The sequence below is a fragment of the Aptenodytes forsteri genome, unplaced genomic scaffold (genome assembly GCF_000699145.1).
Source record: "Aptenodytes forsteri isolate BGI_AS27 unplaced genomic scaffold, ASM69914v1 Scaffold224, whole genome shotgun sequence".
Taxonomy (NCBI): domain Eukaryota; kingdom Metazoa; phylum Chordata; class Aves; order Sphenisciformes; family Spheniscidae; genus Aptenodytes; species Aptenodytes forsteri.
In genome coordinates this window covers 1,999,027-2,024,979 of record NW_008794879.1, presented here as the reverse complement: position 1 = coordinate 2,024,979, position 25,953 = coordinate 1,999,027, and the positions used below count along the sequence as shown (strand labels likewise).

The 25,953-nt window shown below is 41.7% G+C and overlaps 1 protein-coding gene across 3 annotated transcripts in view; it reads left to right on the top strand.

Annotated features, from left to right (window-relative positions):
- The window catches only part of NRG1 (neuregulin 1), a 314,057-nt gene that overhangs the window by 277,724 nt on the left and 10,380 nt on the right, over window positions 1-25,953 (top strand). For 2 of the 3 annotated variants that reach the window (XM_019470843.1, XM_009274658.1), the window contains 4 exons: window positions 5,627-5,756; window positions 12,565-12,623; window positions 19,583-19,606; window positions 24,402-24,504. In XM_019470843.1, the coding sequence (XP_019326388.1) occupies window positions 5,627-5,756; window positions 12,565-12,623; window positions 19,583-19,606; window positions 24,402-24,504 (316 nt within the window). The remainder of the gene's footprint in view (window positions 1-5,626; window positions 5,757-12,564; window positions 12,624-19,582; window positions 19,607-24,401; window positions 24,505-25,953) is intronic. The other variant, XM_009274659.1, reaches the window with a different exon arrangement.

Here is a 25,953-nt window from a genome sequence, read left to right as displayed (position 1 = left end):
TTTGGGGGGGGGGGGGTCTGTGAGGTTTATTTGTTGGTGTTGGTAGTTTTTTTAAACCTTTGGTACATTCAGAGCTACGTGGATACAGTTTAAGCTCTGGAACCATTAAGTATGAAGGACATGAAATACATCCTTCTACACACCTGGTAAAATGGAAATTCTTGTCTGTTCAGAAGGGGGCTAGGTTTTGGTTGCTCTCAGGTTTTGGCTTCTGTTCTCCTTGAAGATACCCATATAGCTTTTGCTGCCCACAGTTATGCTGGAACCAGCAGTTTTCCTCATTCAGTGCAGTACAGAAACGCCAAGGTTTTCTGCAGTCACAAGTACTTCGCAAGTCAGGCTCATCGGGGAAGTCTGAGTGAGTTGAAGAGGTTCAGTACTCAGTGGGAAGAAAATGTAGGTGGTTTAACTGAGATGTAGAGAGTTTAAGTGCTACAGCCAAGGTTACATGGGAAATCAATCTACCCTGCAGATCAGGGCTGGACATCTTTAAACTGCCCGTCAGCATGTCAAGAGGGAATGGGATTGTGCTTTTAAAGAAATGAATGAGCTTCAAGTGAGGGAATATGAGTTAGTAAAGCTGACTTTCTTCTGGGGCACACACTTCGTCACCCCAAAGCTCGCTTGTGTGTGCTCTCTCTCCCTGTCCTTCTCTCCCTCTGTCTCTCCCTCACTCCATGCAGGTCCCTTCCTTTTCCATTGGCATGAGCTGCAAGTAGGCTTTGCTCAAGCCTTAGTCCCAGAAAACAGTGATAAGCAGAAGTATTTGTTCTGTTCCTCCCCAGTAATTTACTCTTTTTGTTCACAAAAGGAGACTGGAAAGGTCTCCACTTGCAGTCCAATAAGATGACATATTTACATCCCGTAAGGGGCCTTCCAGTGAGAATGGCAAAACTTCCTTTGTGCTGCTTGACTTTGTCTCCATTGAGTCATAAGCATCTCACTAGTCACCTTGCATGACTTTGAGCGTGTCCTCTGATTTTACACCAGCTTTGCAGAAACTCAGTTCAAAGAGGCATGGATAGTATTCTGTTTAGGTTGCAAAGCCCTTCCCTCTCAGTCTGGACTCAAGAGATCCCTTAGGGCTCCTCTCAGCAGACTGCCTCACCAGTGCAGGGCCTGGGAGTCCTGCTGCTGTAGCCACTGAACTTCAGATGGTTTTTTGGAAAGCAAGAGAGAGAAGGAGAATGCATTTTTCTGTTTCAGGACAAAAAAGGGTCAGAGATTCCCCAGGTAAGCTCAGAATTACATGAAGTTGTGTTTCCTTGGTATGAAATGATCTTAAGGTAGTTTTACAGCAGTAATGAAAGTTTTAGAGAGTAGTTTTTGAAAGATGCAATAGCTCCTGTTTTTCTTCTTGTTAATGGTTTTAGGCAGTTTCTGTAGATGGGAGCAGATCTCATTGTTTTTCAGTGCCATGTGAATATTTGCATTAGTGGGGACTTTGTTCATACTGCCTGCAGTTGCTTTTTGAAGTTTGGTGTTTCTGCATTCACGGCAGAAAAAGAAAAAAAAAAGGTAGAGTATGCAGTGTTTTCAGATGTTCTCTCATGTATGCTATTTTCAAATTTCATTACAGCGTGTAATTTAGTCCCTTCAGTAAGCTAGGGGTTTGGTACAGGACTCTCGAACAAACCAGCTTTTCTTGTGCTTCTGTAGCTGAGGAAAACATTACAGAAAAGAAAGGAGGTACGAATTTTGACTAGGTGGATAAAGAACAAGGCACAGATACGTGGTCTACAGCTGTGCTTTACCTCACCACTGCCGGTCATTCCCACTATACATCCTTCAAGCCCATGTCTGCTAGAGATGTATGGAAAGGCAGTGTTTTAGGGCTGGTTATGGGCTGTATGAAATGGGCTCTGATGAACACCTGCTCCCAAACACCACATTTCTTCCGTTACATGGCTTTAAGTGAAACCCAAAACCATAGTGTTTCTTGTATTTAATTTGCAAAATAGACTTACAGTGCGTACACTGAATACTGGCGATATGCCATAAAAACTGTGCATCCTTTGCAAAGAAAAAATAATATCAGAATTAACTCACTGGAGACTTTTTTCCTCCCCTCACCCCATGGAGTTACAAAGCCCAGGCAGATTGGGACTACACTGCCAGTGGATCAGTAATGCAGAGAAAATTCTCGTGCAAGATTTATACAACGGTTTTGAACATGCAATGCCAAAAACGCAAATATGTGTAAAGCCCTTGTATCATGAGATTTCTCTGAGAGCTGCAGATTATTCCCGTCTCTAGTAATCAGTTCAGAGTAATTGCTGCTATCCAAAGCTCACTTACATCAGTTGGGAAATAACTGTTACTTTGAAACTCCACGGTGATCTGCTTTTGATTGAGCTGCTGCTTAAGAAAAAGCAGTAAGCAAGATGATGAAAACAATTACAGATAGCTACAAGTCCACTTGCTACTATATCTGCCTTCATAATTCAATTTAAAACATTCCATTAGCCAGCAGGGTAGCGAAATGTTTTTTTGTCAGAAACGCTGCAGACAATATTGCTTTTTTTCCCTTCCAAATTAATGCATTAGCTTTCTGAGCTCGAGGACATCCTCAGAGTGCTTGTCTCACTTGCAGGTTGAAGTCTTTTAATGAGGTAAAAAGACACAACGGTGGATAGCGTATCAGCAGGAATAAGCTTAATAGTGAGTTTACCTGTTAAGGCTCACAAAGGCTTCAAAATGTACATTACTATATAGATGGGATTCACTCACCCACATTTGTCACATCTTAGGTCTTGGTATGCCGTAGCCTGTCAGGTCAGGCATCTCCTTTGGGCTAATAATCCAGGCTTTTTTCAAGCCAGTGAAGAAGGAAAGGCTCTTCCACAAGGCAAATCACCCCATCCTAAGATTCATGTCAAGGATGGTGGTCAACCCACTGACATCAAGCATAGACGACCCTTCACCGCTGAGCTGATGGTAATCTGTTGGCCAGCCTTTTGTCAACACTGGGTGCAAAGTCCCGTTTGAACCAATGCTAGCTGAAGGAGTGTCAGACTACTCTTAAAACATGACCCCTTTTCCTGCCTGTAGACAAGGCATAAATTTATCCTGGTCTGAGAGGTTATAAATCATGCTTTGAGGGGCCAGGAGAAAGGAATGTGTTATTACGAGGAATTAGCACTCCATGTTTGCATTTCATTAGCTCTTAGAGGCCCCAGTCAAGATCAGGATCTGGGGAGATGTGACACAATGGGTGGGTGCAACAGTGAGAAGCAGGAGGGAGCTTGAGTTTTGGAAGCGGTCATAGGAGAGCTTTTCCTGGCCCATCAGAGGAGGGCACCCCATGCAAGCAAGGCATTATGGAAGAAAGAGAAAGAAGCTGGCATGCTGGTGATTAATGGGAAAGGAAGGAAGAGGTATGAGAGACGTTAGCTGTACAGGCAGATGGGATTTTGATGGAGTAAAAGGGGGGACTTAAATATCCCAGTCACTATCTCATGTCTCATTGAAACAAGAGAGCTAAAGCCACTCTGAAAATGGTGCCAGCCAAGGTGGCCCATTCTCCCAAGTGCTGAGTGCTAAAAATGCAGTTTTACTTGGAAGATGATGGGAAACACATGAAAATCAAATGTGACGGGGACTACTTCATCCTTATTCTCAGAAAGAAGAACTCGAAATGTATAAGTGGTATTTGTTGCTAGCCAATCTGCTAAAAGCATGTTTTGTTTGGATTCAATGTATGCAGCAAATGGTAGACCGTCACGCATCACCTACTGTAAACATGCCCTTGGGTGCCTTCGTGTTAGAAAAGGCTTTGAATATCAGACAACTTTTGTGTAGGTGCTTGCAGCTTTCTAGTCAACTCCAGTGGAATCAGTCAGTAGATAAAAGCATTGTTCCACCTCAGGGTAGAATCTATCTTTCAGAACCAAAAATATTGGGATTTGTTCAGCACTGCAACAACATTTCTTACTTCTCTATGTCTGGAGATGGCTAAACAAAAACCATGCAGGAATCTTCCCCAATTTTTACAGATGACAGATAGTTACTTCAGTTAGTTTTAGCCATTTAAAAATTAGGGGCATATTCTCAAGAGCTTAAGCTTGCTCTGCAGTCAGTGTAGGGAGACAGACACCATCAGAGGGGCTGAGTTGAGCTGCTTTCTGTGAGTGGTGGAGAGCGCCTTAAAACTAAATGATTCAATTTTAGGCAGATAAAATCAAGTGAAATGAATAACCTGAATGACTTGCCAGAGGTCACATAGCCCATCAGTGGCATGGTTCCTGAGCTGGGAACTGACTGCTGTCCAGGCTTCAAGCATGCCTACCCTGTTTTGACAGAATTTAGAGCAAAACTTATCCAAACTAGGGGGCAACCTGAGATTGTAGTTTGGGTCTGCAGCTGCAGTCTAGCAGGTACATGCCTGACTTACGTTTAACTCAGCTCATGGAGGTGGTTTTGCAGGCACAGAGCAGCATGAAGAGCTGAGGATGTAATACAGCCTCCCCATCATCTCTGTTGCTGTTAGCTGGTTTAGGGCAACCTCAGGTAGATTCACCTTACACTAGTAGTTACCAGCAATGACTGCAGCGGGGACTTTTTGAGCACTGTCTCTCCTATAGTACTGCTCCCTTTGGTCAGGGCACTATCATTTCCTTGACAGACACTGCATGGGCAAATCCTAAGGCACGGATTTCACATCCTACCCTGGCAGCCTCTTTAAAGGTTGCTAACTAAACCCTGCTCCTGCCTTCTCCAGGTATTCCCTAAACGCAGCAGGGAGTAAGCTAAGAAACACTGCAGGCACAGTGGTACTTCCATTTAATAGAATCATAGCATTTTAGACACGTAATGGTGTCTAGCAGCACTGGTGTCCCAAAACTGTTATAACTTCATGCAGATGAGCCCATCTGCAGGAGATGCTAGGTGGGCCTCCAGATCAAAGACTCCTGTGGACAGAAGGGTGGCAATCATATATGCACAGGAAGGGACAATGCCTCCAGCCCCCCTGTCCTCTCCCTCCCTACAGAGTTGAACTAGAGCAGCCACAGCTCTCGTTATGAACAGGGGAAGAGGCATTCAGCATTCAGCTGGTCACCCTCTCCCCTAGGAAGAAGGCAGTGGCTAGACCGAGGGGTTCAGTCCCGAGGGATTGAATCAGCACGGGGCCTCAGGTTAAGCTCCACTGAAAAACACCTACTTCTAAGCAATGCCAGGAAGAAACCTCATCCAGGGCCTCATTTTATTGGGCACTATATCAGATATTACAGCATATATCTGTAATGACTCTCACACCCCAAAATCACTTGAATGCAATTAATGCAATGTAAGTAACTGCACATAAATTATGTATTTTTAATGAAATACACGAGTGTTGCAGAAATTTAAGGCTGCTTGATGGACAGGGCTAGTGAAATCCTCCCTTCCTCCCAGGCTGGTTATAGGGTAGCATATCTCTGAGGTATGCGTTCAAACTCCACTCCCTTTGTTGATCAACAAAATACAGGGTCAGGTAATTAGAGCTTGTGGTAGCAGCAGATAGAGAGCTCAGAGGACTTGCCAGATCCTCCCTGGCCTTACTCTTCCCTCACATACAAATACACTTACCAGTCAGGAAGAAAAACTAAGCCATTCTGATCCATATTTTCACTCTTGTCTTTTCCAGCCACTTCCACATCTACAACTGGGACAAGTCATCTCACGAAATGTGACATAAAGCAGAAAGCCTTCTGTGTAAATGGGGGAGAGTGTTACATGGTTAAAGACCTCCCAAACCCCCCAAGATACCTGTGCAGGTAAGAAATCCTATTTGCTTACTTCGGTGGAGCCACCAGGTTCCAGAAATGCTTTTTCTTTAAAGGAGCACCTGAACAATTTAATCTCTTGTACTTGCGGCATTAGATATTTCTTCATTTTTAAGTATGTGGATGTGAAAATAAACTACCAAAAATGACCTCTGTGTTCCATATGTGAGGCATAACAGAGACTAACCAGGAAATCTTCCCATGTGATACTGGCACAGCAAGCCCCATCGATGTTTACATTGCATGAAGTAACACAACTTGGGCCTTATGTTAGAAATAATGAAACAGATACTGTAAACTAAATACACTGCAAATAGCAAAAAAAGGTGCATGGATAACTGCATTGGATAAGTACCCTTTATACAGGACAAACTGGTTATTTTTATCATTGGCTGTAGTAACTGAACACTTTCTGATGAGACTGGATTCACAAGTGGAGTTTTTGCGGTTGTGTTTAATTGCATAAAAAACAATGAATGTCATGGTAATTGGTGGAGGTTACTATTTCTTGTGAGGATCTTGATTCAGGAAGTCATATAAAGGGTGTGCTTGTGCACCTTTGTCAAGTCCTGGCCTGTGCCTTATTGGGCTGTTGCAATAGTCCATTATGTTGGAGAACATCCATGAAGAGCTACAGCACTGGAGTTCACCTCCTGCCTGGTAGCACATCATGTAGCATTTACCTCTGGAACTGAACTAGTCGTAGTGAGTTACTGCTTCCCTCTGGCTTGAGAGGGAACTCAGCATTTAAACCTTGGGAAACGTCCTTGGGACCTAGCAGGACTGAGCGGAAAGGGGGCATTTTTGTGAGGATATTGCTGTTTTTCAGACAGACAAGAGAGAGTTATCAGTAAAGACTGTCATCTGCTGTAACTGCATAGATTTTCAGTCTTCTAGGACTGAAAATCAAATGACACTAATTGTAAAGATGACTCCGGTGGGTGAGTTAGGTGAAGGTCTATGATGCTTTTATTAGGCCGGGAAGGCATAGACTGTTTGTCTCTGTTGTTAATTTAAAAAAAAAAACAACCACCTAAAAAACCCCACAAACACCAAACCCCACAATGTTCTGCTTAACTTGCGAGTTTTCTTTTTTTGTAGAAGGATGTTACCTGTACTTTATGAGTTTTGTTTTGCTTCGGTTTTTTACAGATTGCTCTGTTGCTGAAAGTAATGAATATTTCATTGATTTTAGAATCATTTTTAGCTAAAGTGAATATGGAAAAGTTACTGGCTCTGGTGGGTTGGATTCTTTTTTGAAAGAGAGAGAGAGAAAGATTTGTCTTAAATGTACATGATCGTTGTAAGCCAGCAATGCAAGATGAGCACTTTGCTATGACTCTCTAGGGCATGTACGAGAGCCTACCTGCCTGTTTCAACTTCCTATCCAAACACCACTCAGAAAACTCCAGGGCACCAGAGCTGAGCATCTAGCAGACTTGCTAATAATTAGCATTGTCTTGACAGTTTCAGAGGTATCCCATTTTCACTGGTATGGGTACTTGGTTTTTTTTCACATTCAGAGATCTGACTGTGTTTGTTCTTTGATGTTATAGATTGGCTAATTTTTTAATTAAATATCTTGGAGACACTTGAATGAAGTGGGGATTTTTTTCCCTCTTGTAGACAAGAAATAACCTGGAGTTGAAAGAAAAGGCAATTCCCAAATTTGGCAGATGTGCCTCTCTCTGGGTGGCCCAAGACCTATTTGGAAAAAGCATCAGAGCTGTAAAATCAGAGAGGATGAATCTCATTTACAGTAAGGCAGTGGAAAAGGATTCTTGTCCTGAGGACAGTCAGGGCCACTGCTATTTTGCAGGGCGTTTTGCTATGCCCTCTAATACTTGCCAGAATTGAAACTTTATGTTGTGTAGCAAAACAGGACGCAATACAGCCACATAAGAAATAAAAGTGTGAGTACTTGAAAGTGGGTGTACTGAGAAACTGAAGAGACAAAATACGGTTCTCTTCTTATTTCATTAAAAATACAGATGTCTACTTTTAATTCTAGTATTCCAATGTTAATTAAAATAAGTATCTAACCAGTACACATTGCCTCCATTGTTCTGAGAAAATAAATCTTCCCCCAGAACATGCCTGTGGAAACAGAATGCTTGAAATATGGTACTTGCTCTTCATATTTCTGCCTCAGTAGCAAGTTCACATTTTTCCATATGGTCCATCTGTTGAGAGCAAAAACAAAATTTCTAAAGCATGAGCCATATCATTCTAAATTGGTTTTATCCCTAACCAAAAAAACATGACTCAGATTCACAACAACCATGGAATTTTCCAAGTGATATCTCTGGTTTTGTAAACCCCCTATTCTATTAAAAAAAAAGGAGCTCCTAAATCCATCTTCTGTTAAAATATAGCTATGTATTAAAAAAAAAAGTGTTTTGTAAAATGCGTAGTATAGTGATCCAGACTGGATCAGACCTTGCTCTCACGGGTACTGGTGTGAACTTCAAGAAAATTCCCTGCTTTCAAGAAGTAACCATGTGAAATACTCAAGAAATGTGTGAAGACTTAGTAATGCGTTGTACAGCTACATCTATAGTAGCATGTATATTCCCTACATGTATGTTAATTATGGCCCCAGACTGAACAAAACAATCTCAAAATATGAAAGATTAAAAAGGAAGCTTTGAGACTACTTAAATAATCTGGTGTATAAAATTTTCAGAAGTTTCATAGGAACACGAATCACATTTTTAAAACATCATAGACTTTGGAAGCCTGGATGTTACTGGCTTCGTATGAGACTGAGGTTCCTAAGTCATTTCTGTTCAACTGGAAATGTGTCCCCAAGTTTAGTGAAGACAAAAAATCAGATAGCTTCTTCAATAAATACAAAATTAAGACCAGAATTCCTAGCGTTTGCTTCTTACTTGAAGAGAAATCTATATGAATATAATATCTGTTATGCTTTTTGAGTGTTCTTTTGAAGAATCCTACCATGGAGGCCTTGCTGGTCTGACTAATTGATTCCTTACTCTCAGAGATCATCTTTTCTAGTGCTTTTGTTGTTACTGAAGAAATGAATTTACGTCCGAATCTCACTGGATGAAAATAATGTTTCTCTCTAACAGAAGGATGCTGCTTCTTTTCTTAACAGCAAAAGAATGAATTACATACTTTTTAATGATATAGCCGTCTTCTATCTCAGTCTTCATGTAAAGGCCTTGGTGGAATAGAAATTGACAGAAGGTTCTTGAAAACAGCAAAAAGAGACAATTTGTTTCCACGATGCTAGCAAAAGTTCCAGAGATATTCATTTAACATGCAGGATAGAAATACTAGTTCTGACTTAGGCTATGAAATGGACTACTAAATATGGAAGTGTACTGTACTTCCCATGAAAAAAAACATTCTCCCATTTGCTTATAGGAAGCGGATGAAATGGAAACGTGAGGTCCTGATCCATTCAGCCATTCCTCTCCTGCCAAAAAACAGTTTGATGATACGCATTTGATGTTCTGAGAAGTGCCTTCTCAATGCATGCAAATACTGCTCTTTGCAACTACTGTGTGTAGAGGAAGAAAGCAATTATTTTAGTATATGTGGTTTAGTATTGTGGTTTCACCCAGTTAATACAATTAATAAATAGTCCAAGTAGCTTTCTTTTAGGCAGAAAGGAAATTATAAGGCTCTCGCAGCACAAAAGTCTACTTGTTGCCCTGAGTTGCTTGACTCCAACTTTTGCTAGTGTCATAAAAGAAAATGGTGCATGGGTGATGAACTAGAAAAGACAGACACAACAAGAAATAACGTCTGGAAACTTTGAGTAGGACAAGGTGTTTTGAAAACGACACCATCGCAAGCTGTTTGTAAAAGCACAGTCTACAGTAAACAACCTGCCAAACAGCACTGGAAACAGTGCTGCGCTGCATATCTGAGTAATAAAATGCCTTTAGCATTCACACGTAATCATAAGCGGACAGGCTCATCTCGGCTCTTGTCTCAGCTGGCCCACCTTGGACCTGTTCTCAGTGGCAGGTGCTGCAGTCCATTTGCTGACAATGGTTTCAGAGCAAGTATAAACACACTTGAACTGTTTTCAGTGCCATCTCAACAGGGCTGACCCTGCTTGGTCTGGAAGCGATTTCAGCATTGTCTGCACCAGTGCTCGAGTTGTTTTCATCACCTCCACAGCTGCACCAACATCTGAAAACAAGCACAGACGAAGCAAGCAACCAGAACCGGCCAGTGGCAGGAGCAAAGCCTGAGGCTTTTAATCAGCAGCATGTTCATTGGGTTGGGTTGAGCCTGATGAACAAGAAGTAGAGGTCCCTGTGAAAAGAAAGCCAATGCAGGTGTGAATGCCAGCTTTCCAGGGGTGGGTATTTAACAAGATCACCATAGTGCGAAATGAAACTGAAATCATGGGGGTAGAACATTTTTACTCTCATTCAGTAACACAGATCAAAATGCCTTCTATCAAAGGCATTTTGCATTCTATCAAAGGCACAAGAAGTCTTCTATCATGCCCAGCAATATCACCTTTTCATGACAGAGTTATCCTTGTTGCATTTTTCTCTGCTGAATGTATCTGTGGAGACTGGGATCTCTCCACACTGGGTACTTATCAAAAGATGTGACCTTAGCTCTGAAGAACATAAACTCCCTTCCTTAATAAGCAAATGTAGCATTACAGCAAATCAGCTCCAAAGAATCATCTGCAGATCCTCAAAATATACCTTTATTATAGAAAAAAATCATTCCTGCATAGTTTATATGAACAAGAGACTAGAGTTTATGCCTGACACTGGTCCTCTGTCAAAGTGCTTTTCTGGAAGTCCCACTTGTACAAGGGCAGCATCCCTGACCCTTAGGGCTAGAGGCAATTGTGGAGAAGTGGAATTTAAAAAATCAGGACAGCCTTCAATGCACGTGAAACTCAGGTGAATAGAAGAGGTGGAGGATTGTTCTGAACAACATGCATTTGCAAATAAGAAGGCTTTTTGGACCCTGGCGAGTAAATGATGAAGCAGTTTGAAAAGGAGGCTAGCACCAGAGCAGCAGCAGGAGAAAAAGAGGGGGAGATTCTTGCATCATGGCAAACTCATGGAGAGCATCAGAAAGACAGGCAACGCAAGTGAGATGTATTTTAGGAAGCAGATATCAGGTAATTTCAGGTTACATGCCGAGTAAGACTGGACAGAAGAAGGAGGAAGAAAGACGATTGAAAATCTATAGATGTTTAGTGTGGTCGACAGTCATTCACACTTATGTCTGAAGCACAGGAGCCTGTATTTCTATGGTGGTATTTTGGGAGCATATGCCTGAGCTCTGCCCCAAAATGGAGAATAAAGGTGAAGGAAGAATTGACAGCCAGCAGCAGAAGAAAAGACAGGCAAAGCACAGAAGAGAAATTCCTTCACTATGACCAAGGGGAAAGCTGCACTGAAGTTTTCTGCAGAAGAGCTTATGAACTGAAAAGGCGGACAGCTGTGGGGCTTCAAATTTTGAGAGCACCTCTGCCCTCTCATTTATTGACTGGACTGACTATTTTTCCATTTGTCAGCCATGTTGAATATACTTCCTGCCTTTGGGTTTGAGTTTGTCTTCTCACGTTTTGGAATTTTTTTGGCTTTTCTGTGATTGCTGTTTTAACTATTCCCCTTCAAAGGAAATTACTGGAAGACACAACATGCCATTACAGAAATAGGGAAATCCTGGTATTTTCATAGATTTTATGTGACTGGTGAAAGCAGCAGTGTAAATTGCTGTTATACACTGCATTGCAAATTTAAAAAAAACTCAATCTGGTCCCTTCATGAGGTGGAATTAAGCAATGAGCTGATACACATTTTTGCTAGCCCTGATTCTTCTTTCTTTTACAAAACAGACAAGCAAAAGACTTCCTAGATTTTTTCTCTGGTGGATTTTTGCTGTAAATTTTACAAAGTGTTATCTTCCGGAAAGGTTACACTTTCTTTCCCCTTTTCTGATCATTTTTCACTAACACCTAACCAGGAGGCCACTTAATGCACTCCCATCTCCGTAGGCCAGCAGATGTCAGTCTGTTAGTGCAGTGGTTTTGGTGTACTATTGCTTATCACGTTTTTGCCCTTTAGGTGCCAACCTGGATTCACTGGAGCAAGATGTACTGAAACTCTGCCCATGAAAATCCAAAACCAAGAAAGTATGTTAAAATAATCTGAACTTTGCTTTCTTCCCCAACTACAGCAACAAAATCAGTAGTACTTGGTGTTTTCACAGTTCAGCTGGAACCGGCCTCTTTACACACTAATTTATGACCTGATTCTCTAAAGTAAAATCTGTACACCATGGCATTATTGACCTCCAAAATGTTTCTCATTTGTGTGATTTTTGATCTTTCCATCCATTCACAGATGCATTTGTATTGCACATACAGGCAGCTTTTTTGTTTGGGAGACTGCTGTAAAGTGCAACCCTAAAAGAGCAAACTCACGGAGATGAGTGATGTACAGATCTTGCGTCCTCGCTGCCTTGTGGAAAGTGCATCCTAAAAGCAATTTGGGAATTTGGAATGGTGAATTTCTGTCTCACATCTTGAAACACACTTTGATCTGGATTGGTTTGGTTTTGGCTGGTTTTTCGGGGAGGATTTCTTTTCATTTCCACAGAGCAAATGAGTTGCTCTCAACATCTTGAGCCATTTTGACACGCTAAACCGAGATTCAGTTTCTGAAAGTGAACTCACCAAGTCATATCAGTTCACACTGAAGGAGCTTCTTTCTTAGCATATATTCACCTCTTCTCTGTTCTCTGTTTTTTCTCTACCATTTTTTTTGTTTGTTTTTCCTCTCAGGTGCCCAAATGAATTTACTGGTGATCGCTGCCAAAACTACGTAATGGCCAGCTTCTACAGTACGTCCACTACCTTTCTGTCTGTGCCGCAGTAGAAGCATGCTCAGTCGGTGCTTTCTTGTCGCAGGCAGCTTTTTTGTTTGGGAGACTGCTGTAAAGTGCAACCCTAAAAGAGCAAACTCACGGAGATGAGTGATGTACAGATCTTGCGTCCTCGCTGCCTTGTGGAAAGTGCATCCTAAAAGCAATTTGGGAATTTGGAATGGTGAATTTCTGTCTCACATCTTGAAACACACTTTGATCTGGATTGGTTTGGTTTTGGCTGGTTTTTCGGGGAGGATTTCTTTTCATTTCCACAGAGCAAATGAGTTGCTCTCAACATCTTGAGCCATTTTGACACGCTAAACCGAGATTCAGTTTCTGAAAGTGAACTCACCAAGTCATATCAGTTCACACTGAAGGAGCTTCTTTCTTAGCATATATTCACCTCTTCTCTGTTCTCTGTTTTTTCTCTACCATTTTTTTTGTTTGTTTTTCCTCTCAGGTGCCCAAATGAATTTACTGGTGATCGCTGCCAAAACTACGTAATGGCCAGCTTCTACAGTACGTCCACTACCTTTCTGTCTGTGCCGCAGTAGAAGCATGCTCAGTCGGTGCTGCTTTCTTCTCGCTGCATCTTTCCTCCAATTTTTTTTTTTAATCTGTAACTAGATTTGTTGCCTAAGGCCTAATATTGATTGTCTCTGCCTGTTGCATGAAAATGATAACAAAAAGCAATTGCAATACTCTCCTGGATTGTTTGGCATTGAGGTTATGGGGAAATGCAAGACTTAGGAACACTGTGAAATTAACACTGAATGGTGTGATACAGACTCCCCACTGACATCAAGCAGTAAAGGTGCAAAAATGACATTTTGAAAGTGTCACATTTTATTTGCCACAAAAAGCTTATGAGTCTCTATACAGGGCAGTACTCCCCCAACAAAGGCACAAATCCTCTATTTGCATATATGAGATTTGTATTCAGACCTACAAGTTAAAGGTAACTGACATGCTTACATCGTTTCTAATGAGCACATGCCAGGCAGGATCAAAGTTCTTCACCCTCATTGTCCAAGTTTCAGGGGAAAGAGCACAGAAAGAAAAAGAAAAGGGGGAGAGACAGCATAAACAATGGGGTCTGACATATTGTTTTGTGGGTAACAGGTGCAAGAGATCAAGTATTTCAGAGCCAGATTAATTGGCCAAAGAAATGTACCAAACAGACACACACACACATACACATACACACATACACATACACACACACACGCGCACGTGCACGCGCCCACACACACACACACAGAGGACACGGTCTGTGTCAGACTGCTGGTAGAATCAGCACTGCAGTCACATATCTCATAAGCTTTCCCATGGAGGGACGGGTTAATTATTGCTACTTGTCAGGGAGGAAACAGAAGGTACACTGAATATTTATTTTCTCTCATTGGCTATAGCAAAGTCAAAGGTAAGATATACGAAAATTGCTTAGATCTTACATTTTAATGCATGTGTACTATTCTTAATTAATTGTCGCTGGCATCAGAATGTACTATGATCTAAGAGCAGTATTATAGGAACTATTTTTTTGATGGATTACTTGCCAGCACAGAAATATTTCAGAGACTATAGGCTAGCTTAATTTAATCTCCATTAGTATATATAACAAAAAGCTGTTAGCATGTGCTGGACATTTTGGAGCCTGAAGAGATGCAAAGGTTTTCTCTTATACTGATGGATGAAAAATGTCCATACATAATTCATACTGCCCATCATGGAAGCTACCCATGTAAATCCCAAGGGTGCTGACTGGAGACCAGACCTTCCAGCATGCAAGTGTGTATTTTATGCCCTGTTTTAAAAGCTTTATTATTGTGAGTTACTTTTAAAATGCCTCTGGTAATTATGGATTTGAAAATTGTTATGCTGTTACAGTGTTTAAGTTTACCAAATGTTAGATTTAAATGGCCTTTTCTGTGTATTGTGGTGAAAAGTGCAGTTAAGGTTTTCTGGTCTTAGAAAATAATTTAAAAGGAGGTGGTGTAAAAATGTAAGATCTGTTGTTTGCTGCTGAATTTACACTGAAAACTATGGAAGAATGGTATGTTGATCATAAATACATTTTCCTACCCAGGAAAAAAAAAAAGAGGTTTAGGTGGGTTTTCCATCATTAGTTTTTCAGTTTCCTAACTATGGTTGGGATTTTTAAAGGAATCTTTGGGCAGTAGACACCAGGCTGAGATTTTCTGAAGGTGGCTCCATGGAAAAGGCATAGATGCCCTTGCCTTGCTGCAAGACTTATGCTCAGCTATGAGTACTTAAGCTCATCCAGCACTCCTCTCCTTGAAATGCAGTGGCAGGAGAGCACACAACTACTTACCTCAGGCTACTCTGAGAGCCCCAGGCAATGGCACTTCTGCCTACCCTGCATCTGCAGTATAACATCAGGTTTCTTAAACTGCTACAAATCTTAAAATGACACTTTTGGAAAAGGACCAGGGAGAGTACATTTATATTTAACAAAAAAAATCAATGAAGAAGCATTTATATGACTTTTTATTATTACACTCAATGCAGACCAGAGCGTACACTTAACAAGGGGACTTAGAATGAGAGTTATCTTTAGGCAAATGTTGCATTCGGGGCTTAAAGCCAAGCTCGTATTTTGTACCAAGTGTTGCGGGTGATTAACTTAGCTCTGCAGGTGCAGCTTTTGCAAAGTACAGGGCAAATCGGGATGTTAAACAACATAAGTGCCAGTAGGAAACAAAAGTGTACATGTGAACTACACAGTGCTATCTAATTTTACTTGCTTTCAGAAGGGTCTTTCTTCATTTGGAAAGAAAGGGTCAATGGGGTTCCACGCCAAGTTTGCCTACTGATGAGCTGTTACTGATGGCTCTGTACTGGCTGTTGAGAAAAAGTTAGCTTCAGAAATCTGCCCTAGAGTTGGTATCTGTAAGAGTCCTGAAGTTAGGAGCTTTGCTGAGGGCCTTTTGCAAGATCAAAACAAGGCCGATGCTGAGCATTCTGGAAATCCCCCGTCCCAACAGAGTGCAAGGCTAACTAACTGGCTTATCTTGGCAGTGGTTTGGTTAGCCCTGGAGGATTCAGTTATCATGGTGCACTAGAAATAGGTTTAAAAGGGACACAGGAAATTAGGTGGATCTCCATTTTAAGAAAAGTTCTTCCATAGAAATGTCTTTCCTTTCTGTCAGTGGAAACGTGAGCATAACTGGGAATGGATGTGAGGGAGACTACTGGAAAGCACATGTTTAGGCTGGCTGTCCCTTGGCTTCCAGCTTTGCAAACACACCAAACCATAGGACAACCAGTTGTGGCTGAGAGGTGATAGCTTGTTAGATTCCCCACTGCCACAGTTACTTCCAGCACTGCAGTTAAGCAGTGTTTTCCCCTTCAACTGGTGCTTAACACTACTGCAGACCAAGGGAAACTAAAGAACAAACTGTGCTAGTTTTGCTCGTCTCTGGAGTCTGGCTGGCAGACCCTGTAACATCCTTTCCTTGAGCACAGCAGTCACAGCTGCTACTTGGTGTTTCCCCCAGTACCCTTGCTTTTCGCTGCAGCAGTTTTGACTTTGAGGCTCATGGTCCACTGTTGGTCCATAAGACACCAGAAGGTGGTCCACAAAAGTGTTGCAAAAATACATCTGTTCCATGCAGATATATTTGCTGTATTTGAATGTTCAGACATTCACTCCCTTGAAGGCAAGGGAGCAAGGCAAATGGAGGAAAATAAAAGTAATGAATTAACATTGAAAGTTACGGCTAATTTCTATGTAGCTATGCATGAGAACTCTTACAGCAACACTGTGCAGAATGATCCTTGGGATAAGAAACACTGGCAGAGCCTCGGATTAATAGAAGGTTGAGGAAACTCCTCTAGAGCATAATGACAGGTAAACACTTTGTCCTTCCAAACACCCCAAATGGGCCAAGGACACCACCCAAAGGGCCAATTGACTTGCTTACTTCACTAGTTAACAGTCATATACATATTATGAATATAGAACAACTTGTGGGGCATGCTGTGAGCTGTCTCAGGCATGAATTGAATGTGGTCCCTGCCTTCCTGAAGGCAAGTGTTTCAGCATGGGACACCAGTTTAAACTGTGCCCATTTCAGCTCTGCCATCCTTGGTGAGCAAGAGGGACAGTATCAAGAGGGGCAGAGGGAAATTTTTGTTTAGATGACAGCCCCTGCCTCATATTATCAAGATGAGCCTGGCTGAGAAATTAAAGTGGGGCAAGAGTTGAGTAAAGCTATGATTCTCTTCTAGAGGGATGCCCAGAACTGCTGTTACTCTGTAATGGCCTTGATTTTTCAGTCTTCCCACATAAACTACAGATCTTCAAAAGTCCATTTTTCAGCATTTCTACTAGCTCAGTATTTCTCAATTTCTATATATTTCTCAAATGGTCACATCTGTATGAGGGTACTAGACAATCTTACCTGAAATTTTCATTTTCAAAAGCCTGCTGAAGCACCCTAAATTGTACTGTTATGTGCTGAGACCAAGACTCCTAAATGATACAAACAGCTTTGAAAAATGTCATTGTCCATCTTCTGCTCAAGTTAAAGACAGGTTTTCACTATAAACTGCTCAGTTAATGCTCATTAATTGCTAAATTGCTATGATAGAATAATTAAGAAAGGACATTTTCTATACTTGTAAGACTCGAATCAGTTGTAGGATAACACTTTTACAGGAGCCATAGGATTTAACATCCCAAGTTCAAAATTGATTTTGCAGCCTGAGTACCACTGAAATGAACCAAGATTTAGGTTCCAAAGTGGATCTAAGCCTCATGAAGAGACACAGTATCCCAGCACCTCAAGCAGAATTGGCCGACTTGTAGGGGTTCTGCTCTGTGATAGTTTGGGGGATTTTAGTTTGTTTTCAATTCAAATTACATGAAATTACATGAAAAAGAAATTTTTTAAAATTTATTTTATTTATCTTATTACCCACAGAACACATTTAATAAGAAAACTAAATAATGACTTAAGAAACACAGCACCTTGATGCTTTAGAGGTGAAATTGGTCTCCCTGGACCTCTCTGCTGCTGCGTGCAGTTGATCCAAATGGGTCCTTCCCTTGTCGGGTACAAGGTCTCCACACAAACCTGCAACTGTGCTCACCCCTCACTGGGCAGCACCATGTCCCCAGGCTACCCACCCACCTAACTCTATAGAGTAGCCACCCTAAAATCTTCGGTGCCCAGCAGCTGCGGCACACCAGTCATGAACGCAGCATGCAGTCCTGGCAGACCTGTTCCAGTATTTCCAGGCATCATACTCTTGTTCTGTAGACCCTGGACCCCAGCATGCTACAATATATCCAATGAGTTGTAGTTGCAAGTCATTTTTTTTAAAAAAAAACTGCATCCCAAGCATTTTTTCTTCCAATACTGCCCCCACAAAAATCACATCCAGAATGAAAACTGAGTTGCTAAAACTAATTAATTGTATTTCTTCTTAGAGCACCTGGACAAATATCCAATGGAAACCACACTGCATGTAAAAAGTATACAACAATATTGGGTTAAATAGGAAAAGATCAAAAATAACGACCTGTTTATAAAATGAGAAGTGTTGGGATATTCTGCTTTCTTTTAATCAAGTCTAGGGAATGTAGCTAGGAATACCAAAGACAAATAAGAGCTACATGACCTCTAGGTTTGAATAAGCAATGCATGTTTCTTCAGCATGTTTTCTTGTTAGGGCTTTCAGCCAGAATATATTCCCATTTTAAGTACCAACTTCCCATTGAATTATTTGAAATAGAAGCTGCATGGTATGAATGACTTCCCTTAGAATTAAATTACATTCAAGCTAGGCGTCTTACCTATAAGCAAGCATAAATACAACAATATATATGCATGGGCATGTCATTCATTTTATTGAAGACTTAACCAAGCTTTCTATCCAACTAATGTGTATCATTAGCAGTGTTCATGTAGGCATGTAATACTGGCTCGTTAGGAAGAGACCTGGATGGATTCCAACTTACTTAACCCTTAAAATGTTACTGATTGGGAGGAAAGAATTGGCATTCCCCATGTGCACAAACTGCATAAAAAATTCATTTGGTCAGAAAATTAGCATCGGATTTAAATTTCACAGCACACAAGGACAAAGAAAGTGAGAGCTGCCACGGTTATGGTGTTGGCTGCATGGGAAGTGTCTCTTAGGGTACCTGCCAGGGGGAAGCCTGTGTTCCTCCTCACCCCCCGCTGCTGCGGCCTGGGTGTGCTAATTTAGGCATGTGATCCATGTAAATGGCATCAGCCCCTGCACCCCTGCAGGCAGCTGGCCACCGGGTGGTTCTGCCCAGGCAGCGCAGCCCAAAGGCAGGGGAAAAGGGGTTGGCTCCTCATTTTCTAGAAATGAGAGCCCGCTGCAGTCAGTTTGCAAAGCTGAGAAGGGCTCCCACTGCTGAGCAAACAGTCCCAGCCACCTCCAGGTCGCAACCCACAACAGCAAGGAGCCGCACACCATACTGGGGACAGGAGCAGGGGCAGAAGGGAGGGCGATGCACAACCCATTTGCAGGGGGATGTCACCCCTTGTAAAGCATCCCTGTGCTCTCATGGTCCATCTGAAAACAATCAGCCATTTCACATGGCATCCTCAGGCCACAGCCCCCTTCATCTCAGTAAGATCTTTCAGGGTTAATGGTTCCTGCTGCGTTCCCTGCGCTGTGGCTGTTCAGATCCCCTATACGTATTTTGGTGTGTAACCATTGCAGAAGATCTGGTACCTTACAGAGGTCATGTAGCTTACAGAGGTGCACTTGAGCACTGCCCACGTAACCACACGTCCCTTTGTCCTGTTTCATGTGCAGACACAGAATAGCTGTAATCCTCATATGTGATTTATTTTTGAGTACAGTGTATTGCTCTTTTCTGAAACTTTTTCCTTTTTCTTTCTTTTTTTGTCAACTTTCTGCATTGGCAGAGCATCTTGGGATTGAATTTATGGGTATGGACCAATCATTCCTTTTAGCCTGAAGATTTTAGAGCCTGAGAGATAAACCCCTTTTTATTTTTTTTCTCCACCTCCCCTTTTCAATTCCTAACCAATTTCTTTATGCTTTAGAAGGGATCATACAGCTATAACAACAACCCTTGTCAAAATGTTAGCAGAGATCAGCTCACTAAAATGGTAATAGTGATAGGATATTCCAGACCTAAGGAGTTCTAGGAATTACTGAAGTAATCATAACATAGTGTACATTCATTTTTCTGCTGTGTAATTTTGACTAGTTTTGACATTTGCTTTTGCTAAGTTCTTCTACAGTTGCTGGATTTTGGAAACACTGTAAGCATTAAGCAAAATGACTAACTAGTCTATAAAAAAGATAAGCTGTTATAGCCACCTAAAATTCTGCAAATTTACAGTTTTGAGCTCTGGTTTCCAAGTAAATTTTTATGTCTAAACCCACAGCTAGGAATGTAAATCAGATGTATATACATATGTGTAAATGGTATGCATATATACATTCTAGGTCTGTAAAGTAGAAGTGAACGGATGTTATTTAGGAACTGAAGCAGAGGTTTACAGCTAAACTCCAGATCCTAAAGTCAACAAATATATTCAATATTTCTAATACCAAACTCATATTGCACCCAACCAAGAATATTGGCAGTGGGTACTATTTTTTCACTTCAGCTTAAATATAGTAGAAATAGATCTTATAAGTCCTCTTTATGAAAAGACTGTACTTATCTGACTAACATTTAGTAATCAGGGGTACAAATAATGCATCTCTTGAACAGGCTAACTTGGAATTCAGGTCAGTTTTAGTTTGGAATCTCCTAAAATTGTCGGCAAATGAAAAGAACCAGCCAGTGATGCTTTTCACACAGTTTTAGTTCATGTTCTTATTAAAAATGGCCCCACAAAATGTTATTAGCTCAAGCTGTGAACTGTGGAAAACCCATTACAAGTCCAAATTTTAAAAATGTCTCACAACGCAGCTTATTATTATTATCACAAGATATTATTAATTCTCACTCATAAGTACTAGATTGTAGTAGAAGATATATGGCTATGTTAAAATGTAAGGAATTAAATTAAATTCCTTTAAAAAACTGACTTGCAAATTTTGCTTTATGTATGAAATTACATCAGCGGAACCACCTCTTGGAATGAAATTATTTTAAAACCAGCCAGAGACCTGTAAGAAGAAAAACTTTAAAATAGAGCAAATGTAAGACCATATAATTCAATTCCTTTAAAAAACTGACTTGCAAATTTTGCTTTGTGTATTACATCAGATCAGCGGAACCACCTCTTGGAATGAAATTATTTTAAAAATCCCCAGAGACCTGTAAGAAGAAAAACTTTAAAATAGAGCAAATGTAAGACCATATATATAATTCAAGACCATATATATAATCAGTTACATATAAATTAGGGTGATGTGAAATTAATTGCATAATGTGCATGTTCGAAAGACTGCACGTAGAGGGATTTAATGTCTTGACTTAAGTCTCATGTTGATTTGATTTTCCTAGCATTCTGCAGGGGGAAAAAATGTATTCAAAAGATTTTTAATACTTAATAGGCTCAAACCTTTCCTAAATTCTCACTGCACATGCATTTCTCTACGGACTTTTCCCCAAGGCTGCTACTAATTTTTTTCAAGCTAGTTTGATGAGCACTGCAAACACAGCACATGTTATTTGGCTGGATGTCATTAACTGGCTCCGTAAATGTTAACACCGGTTAGAGAGAGAGGACAGTTTTGGGGCAAGTCCCAGTATAACCGCAAGTGCCCTGCGGGAGTTCCGTCCCTGCTTCGCAAAACTCTTCTGGCCTTAAACAGAGAGGCCAAGGCTCATCCTCGAGGCACCACGCTGCCTGCAGAGCCACGGCTGGGATCCCTGGCCCAGGCCAGCCGCCAGCATCCCCTGCAGGACACCCAGGCGTACCCCCGTCAGCCCTTGCTGTCCCAGGCAGGGAGACCCTGTCAGCCAGGAGCACGGCCAGGTTTGCATGGGAGCTTGCTGGTTTGCTGGGCAAGACGTGCCTGGACGCATGTGCCTTCCCAGGCAGCCATTCCCCCCATGGCTTGAGGGAGGGCATGGCGGCACCGCCGTTCATGCACACCATGTCAGGCTGGATCATCCCAAGGGCCTCGTTTCAAAGGGCGCAGGAGGGAATTAAGACAATGAAAGCAGACCCAGGGGTTTACTTCTCCATGCCCCTCAAGACCTACAGTCCCAGCAGACATGCCAGTGCGAGGAGCATTGCTCAGGGCTGCACCCACAGCCCTGCTCCCTCGCTGCACCCCCATCCCCTGCAGTGGGTGGGAGCCCAGGAGCATCCGACACACAAGCAACAAGCTTCAACCCACTGGCAGCCTTAGCAAGGCTATCACCAGCCAGCCGCCCGGCTCATCTGAAACAGCCTCAGCCTGGAGTAAACCTCCTGGAGTCAGTGCAATTTTTCCCTGAGTGTAAACAACCAAGCAGAGCCTCCACTGTTAATTAATCTATCTTCTTCCTCCTCTCCCTTCCCCTCCAAGAAAAACGGGTTGATATATCCTTATTCATTTTGCTTTCACAAGCTAACAGCTGACAGCATGACCAAAAAAAAAAAAAAAGAATAATTCAAAGCATTTCAAATTTGCCCCTAAATTGCTTAGCGCAATTCTCCTGTTTCCTGTGACGTCCTCGTAATACACCATTTCCATGGCTAACTAATAAGCGCTTTCAGAAGGGGCAAAAATGGGAAGGGGATCAAGTGCCACTAACTAGCCTAGGCGAGGAGTTATGCTGTATGAGAAATCCCTTCACACTCTGCTTCAGCCTTTTTTTTTTGTCCCCAAGCATTTCTTCACTCTATTTTTTCCAGTATCAAGCATGCTGTGCCAGGCCTGCAGTTGACTTCTCAACCCTTTAACCTTGTCTTTCCCTATATTTCACATTCCTTTTTTTCTCTTTGTCCTGTTCTGGTTTGGTTTGGAGTTTCATCCCTTTCTTCCTTCCCTTTTTTGACTTTCTGTTCTTGGAGTTATATTTTTGTTTTCTTTAATACGTTTTTGCAGCATTTTAGTTTTACCGAACTCACTCCTTCCCCCCTCCTCCCCCCCTTGTTAATAATCAGTGCTATTAATTTTGTCTGACAGTGCTCATGACCTGTTTGCTGGTGTTTTGATTCATCGTGGGTTTGGCTTGTAGGACAAATTAGTTCCATGGTAAGGTGCATTGTATCAGAGAAATTAAGATTCCTTTTTGCTTTGTGGTTTGTTGCATGGAATATTTGCCATTTGCCCACAGCAACTTTAAAACTAAACTAGATAAGCCTGGGAAACACATTGGAGGAATGACTGCTCCCTCTTCAGTAGGGAGCATTTTCTCCTGAACTGGCGTGGCATTTATGACAGCACATCGTTTAAGTGCCTGAGCTTGGACAGAGACTCATGGCACACGTGAGGGACCACTGTGCATCTCTGCACCTCCTGGTGAATTGCCCCACAGACTTTTTATGTTCATGTAAGTCCCTTCCAGCAGAAATAATGCTGGCATTTATCCCAAAGGTAGTGTGGAGCTATGCAGCTTTTATTCATTCATTTATTTTTAATCACCTGCTGGTATTCTGACTGTGGTCAATATTGCAGTCTGACCTAAGGCCACCTTCCAGTCTGGATCCTCCAGGGCAAGTTTTCTGGAATGTCTGCTGAATCAAAAATAAGACTTGAGAAAAGCTAGACACCATTTTTGTCCTAAAAGCAGGAATGCAAATCCACATCGTAAAGCATCAGCACAGAACACGCCTCTGTTTCAGCACTCCTTACATAACGTTTCCCCAGCACAGCACGCAGCGATGCTCTCTGCCAAACATGAGTGAGGCTGGAATGCATGAGTAGCTCCAACCCAAATATTACCACAGCTACTAACATCTTTATAATAGTGAAATATCTCTGATGAATGAGATTGGTAACAAGTTGTCATCACTGAGCAAGCTGCCACTCTAGATAGAGCAGTTCCTTTGTTGGACAAAAGAGATGCAAGTAGAAACCCAGCATTTCTCTGATACAAGGCACTGCTGGTTGTTGATATTACTGTGGTTTTGGAGGAGCACTGGAGAAAGAGTCTGAATTTTATGACCAGAGCTCAAAACCTGTCTTCATTTCCATTGGTGATATAATTACAAGCCAAGCTCATGTCTCAAATGTAGAAGGATATTTTGAAATCTCTCCTGTAAAGACAACTGAGATACAAATTGACATGGGGGCAGAGGGACATTGGATATGAAAACAATCCAAAAAAAAAAAAAAAAAAAAAAAAAAAAAAAAAAAAAAAAAAAAAAAAAAAAAAAAAAAAAAAAAAAAGAAAATAAATTTCTCTTAAGGCCTGTAAAATTGGCCTTCATTCCAGCTGTCTTTACAGACTAAAACTTCCAAAGCATTTGCAAATTCATGTTATTACCTTAGTGCATTGCATTTTTATTTCCAGCAAATGCTGAGTGTTTGTCAATTGTGAAATTGTTTCTTAGATATTGTTCTTGTTGACTTAAACAAAAAAAAAGATTACTTTTGACTGTAATTGTACGGATGATCGCTCGTCCCCAGTACTGTGTTAAGAGCTTATGGTGTAGTCCTGTTCTCCTTGCAGTCAGTAATGAGTCTGCCTGAAGTGTGGTGGCTGTGTTTCGGTGTGCCTATGTGAATCTGTGCAGTGGTTTGTAGCATGCCAGCTGTTGACTGTGTGCTCCTTGCCTAGCCATCCTCCATGTTGTGACCTTCTCTGTTTTTGTCCCTTTCTAGAAGCTGAGGAACTGTACCAGAAACGGGTGCTGACCATAACTGGCATTTGCATTGCTCTTCTAGTAGTTGGCATCATGTGTGTGGTGGCCTACTGCAAAACCAAGTAAACTTTTCTCTTCTTTTTTATATCTGTGGTTGTTGGTCAGGGCCTTCCCAGTTGACTGTAGCTTCTACTCTAAGCATAAGGTTGTATCTGGATTTCTCCAGAGCTGAGCTGAAGAGACAAACCTGTGGGCAGGGTGCTCTGGTTCAAGCCAGACGGGTACAGGTCTCCGTGTCCATCAGCAGTGCAAAAATAGGACAGGTATCTGAAAAATTTCTCACCTTTCAAATGTGACTCGAGTGAATTTCACTGACTTGCAATTTGATAGACAAATTCTTTGTCTATCACCCGTTCCAGCTGGTTTCCCCAGCTGGAAAGGAACAAACCCCAACACTGGAATCACGTTGCTCTCCAGCAGTAAATTTTACATATCAGCCTAGTTTGTTTGTACTTGAGGCAAGATTAACGGTGCTAAAAGTTACTAAACACCAAAGGCCAAAGAACTGAACGTGAAAGTGCTCCCAATGCAAAAGTAGGCACTTAAATGCATTCTGTGAGTCTCTGTAAATTACTGGGGGTGACTTTCAAACATGCATGAGGCACTCTGGACCATAAATTACACTGAATATCAGCAGGATTTGTGCTGTCAAAACTTCTGGCTGCTCTTATAAATCTCCCCACCAAAACACAGAAAACCCTTATCATAAATCTTCTACATTTGTATAAACCTGATTTACTGTTGCAGGGTCTGATTGGCAGATGGGTTGTTGGTTTTCCTTGTAAGCCCCACCAATAATGGATGTGTTAAAAGGAGGGGAGGAGGGGAATCATTTGCCCCCCTCGGTAAGAGTCCAGCCACACACACACGCTGCTCCCACCCACAACCTTGTGCCAGTGGTCAGTGGGGAATGACTGAAACAGTAATAAAGAATCAGATCAATTACTGCTTTTAGAAATGGCAACTGGCAAGCCAGGGCAGCTAAACGATATCTTTCCTGGTCCAAAGTTCATTGAAATCAGCCAAGACATCCCCATGAATTTCAACAAACATTTAGTCAGGGTCCTGAAGTACTGTTTTCTATATAAAGAGCCCCCAGAATCCATCACAGGTCTGGATGCTTTGTCACGGTATGTCCCTGACATCAGCGATCACTGCCAGCCAAAAGTGAAATGGTTTCAAACACAGCTGATGAGAGTGAAAGTGAGCTGCCAGTTCATGGCCCTCCAAATGCAGCAGTGATGCCAGACTACTATCTGTGAGATAGTCCCTGCATGCTCTTTCCTCCTAATAAGGGAAAACCCAGAAACCGGGGGAAATCCTGAAATGGTATTAGGAGAACACACTAAATAAAATGTAATGGCTTAGATTTTGTTGGTCCCGTTACTGGTTGGACCAGTAAGAGATACTGCTGGTCAAATGCTACAGCAATATCTTCTGACACTGAGTCTTAATTCAGAGGTGCTTTATTTGCAAGTCATTTACATTAAGGGAAGGGCTTCTCGGAATAA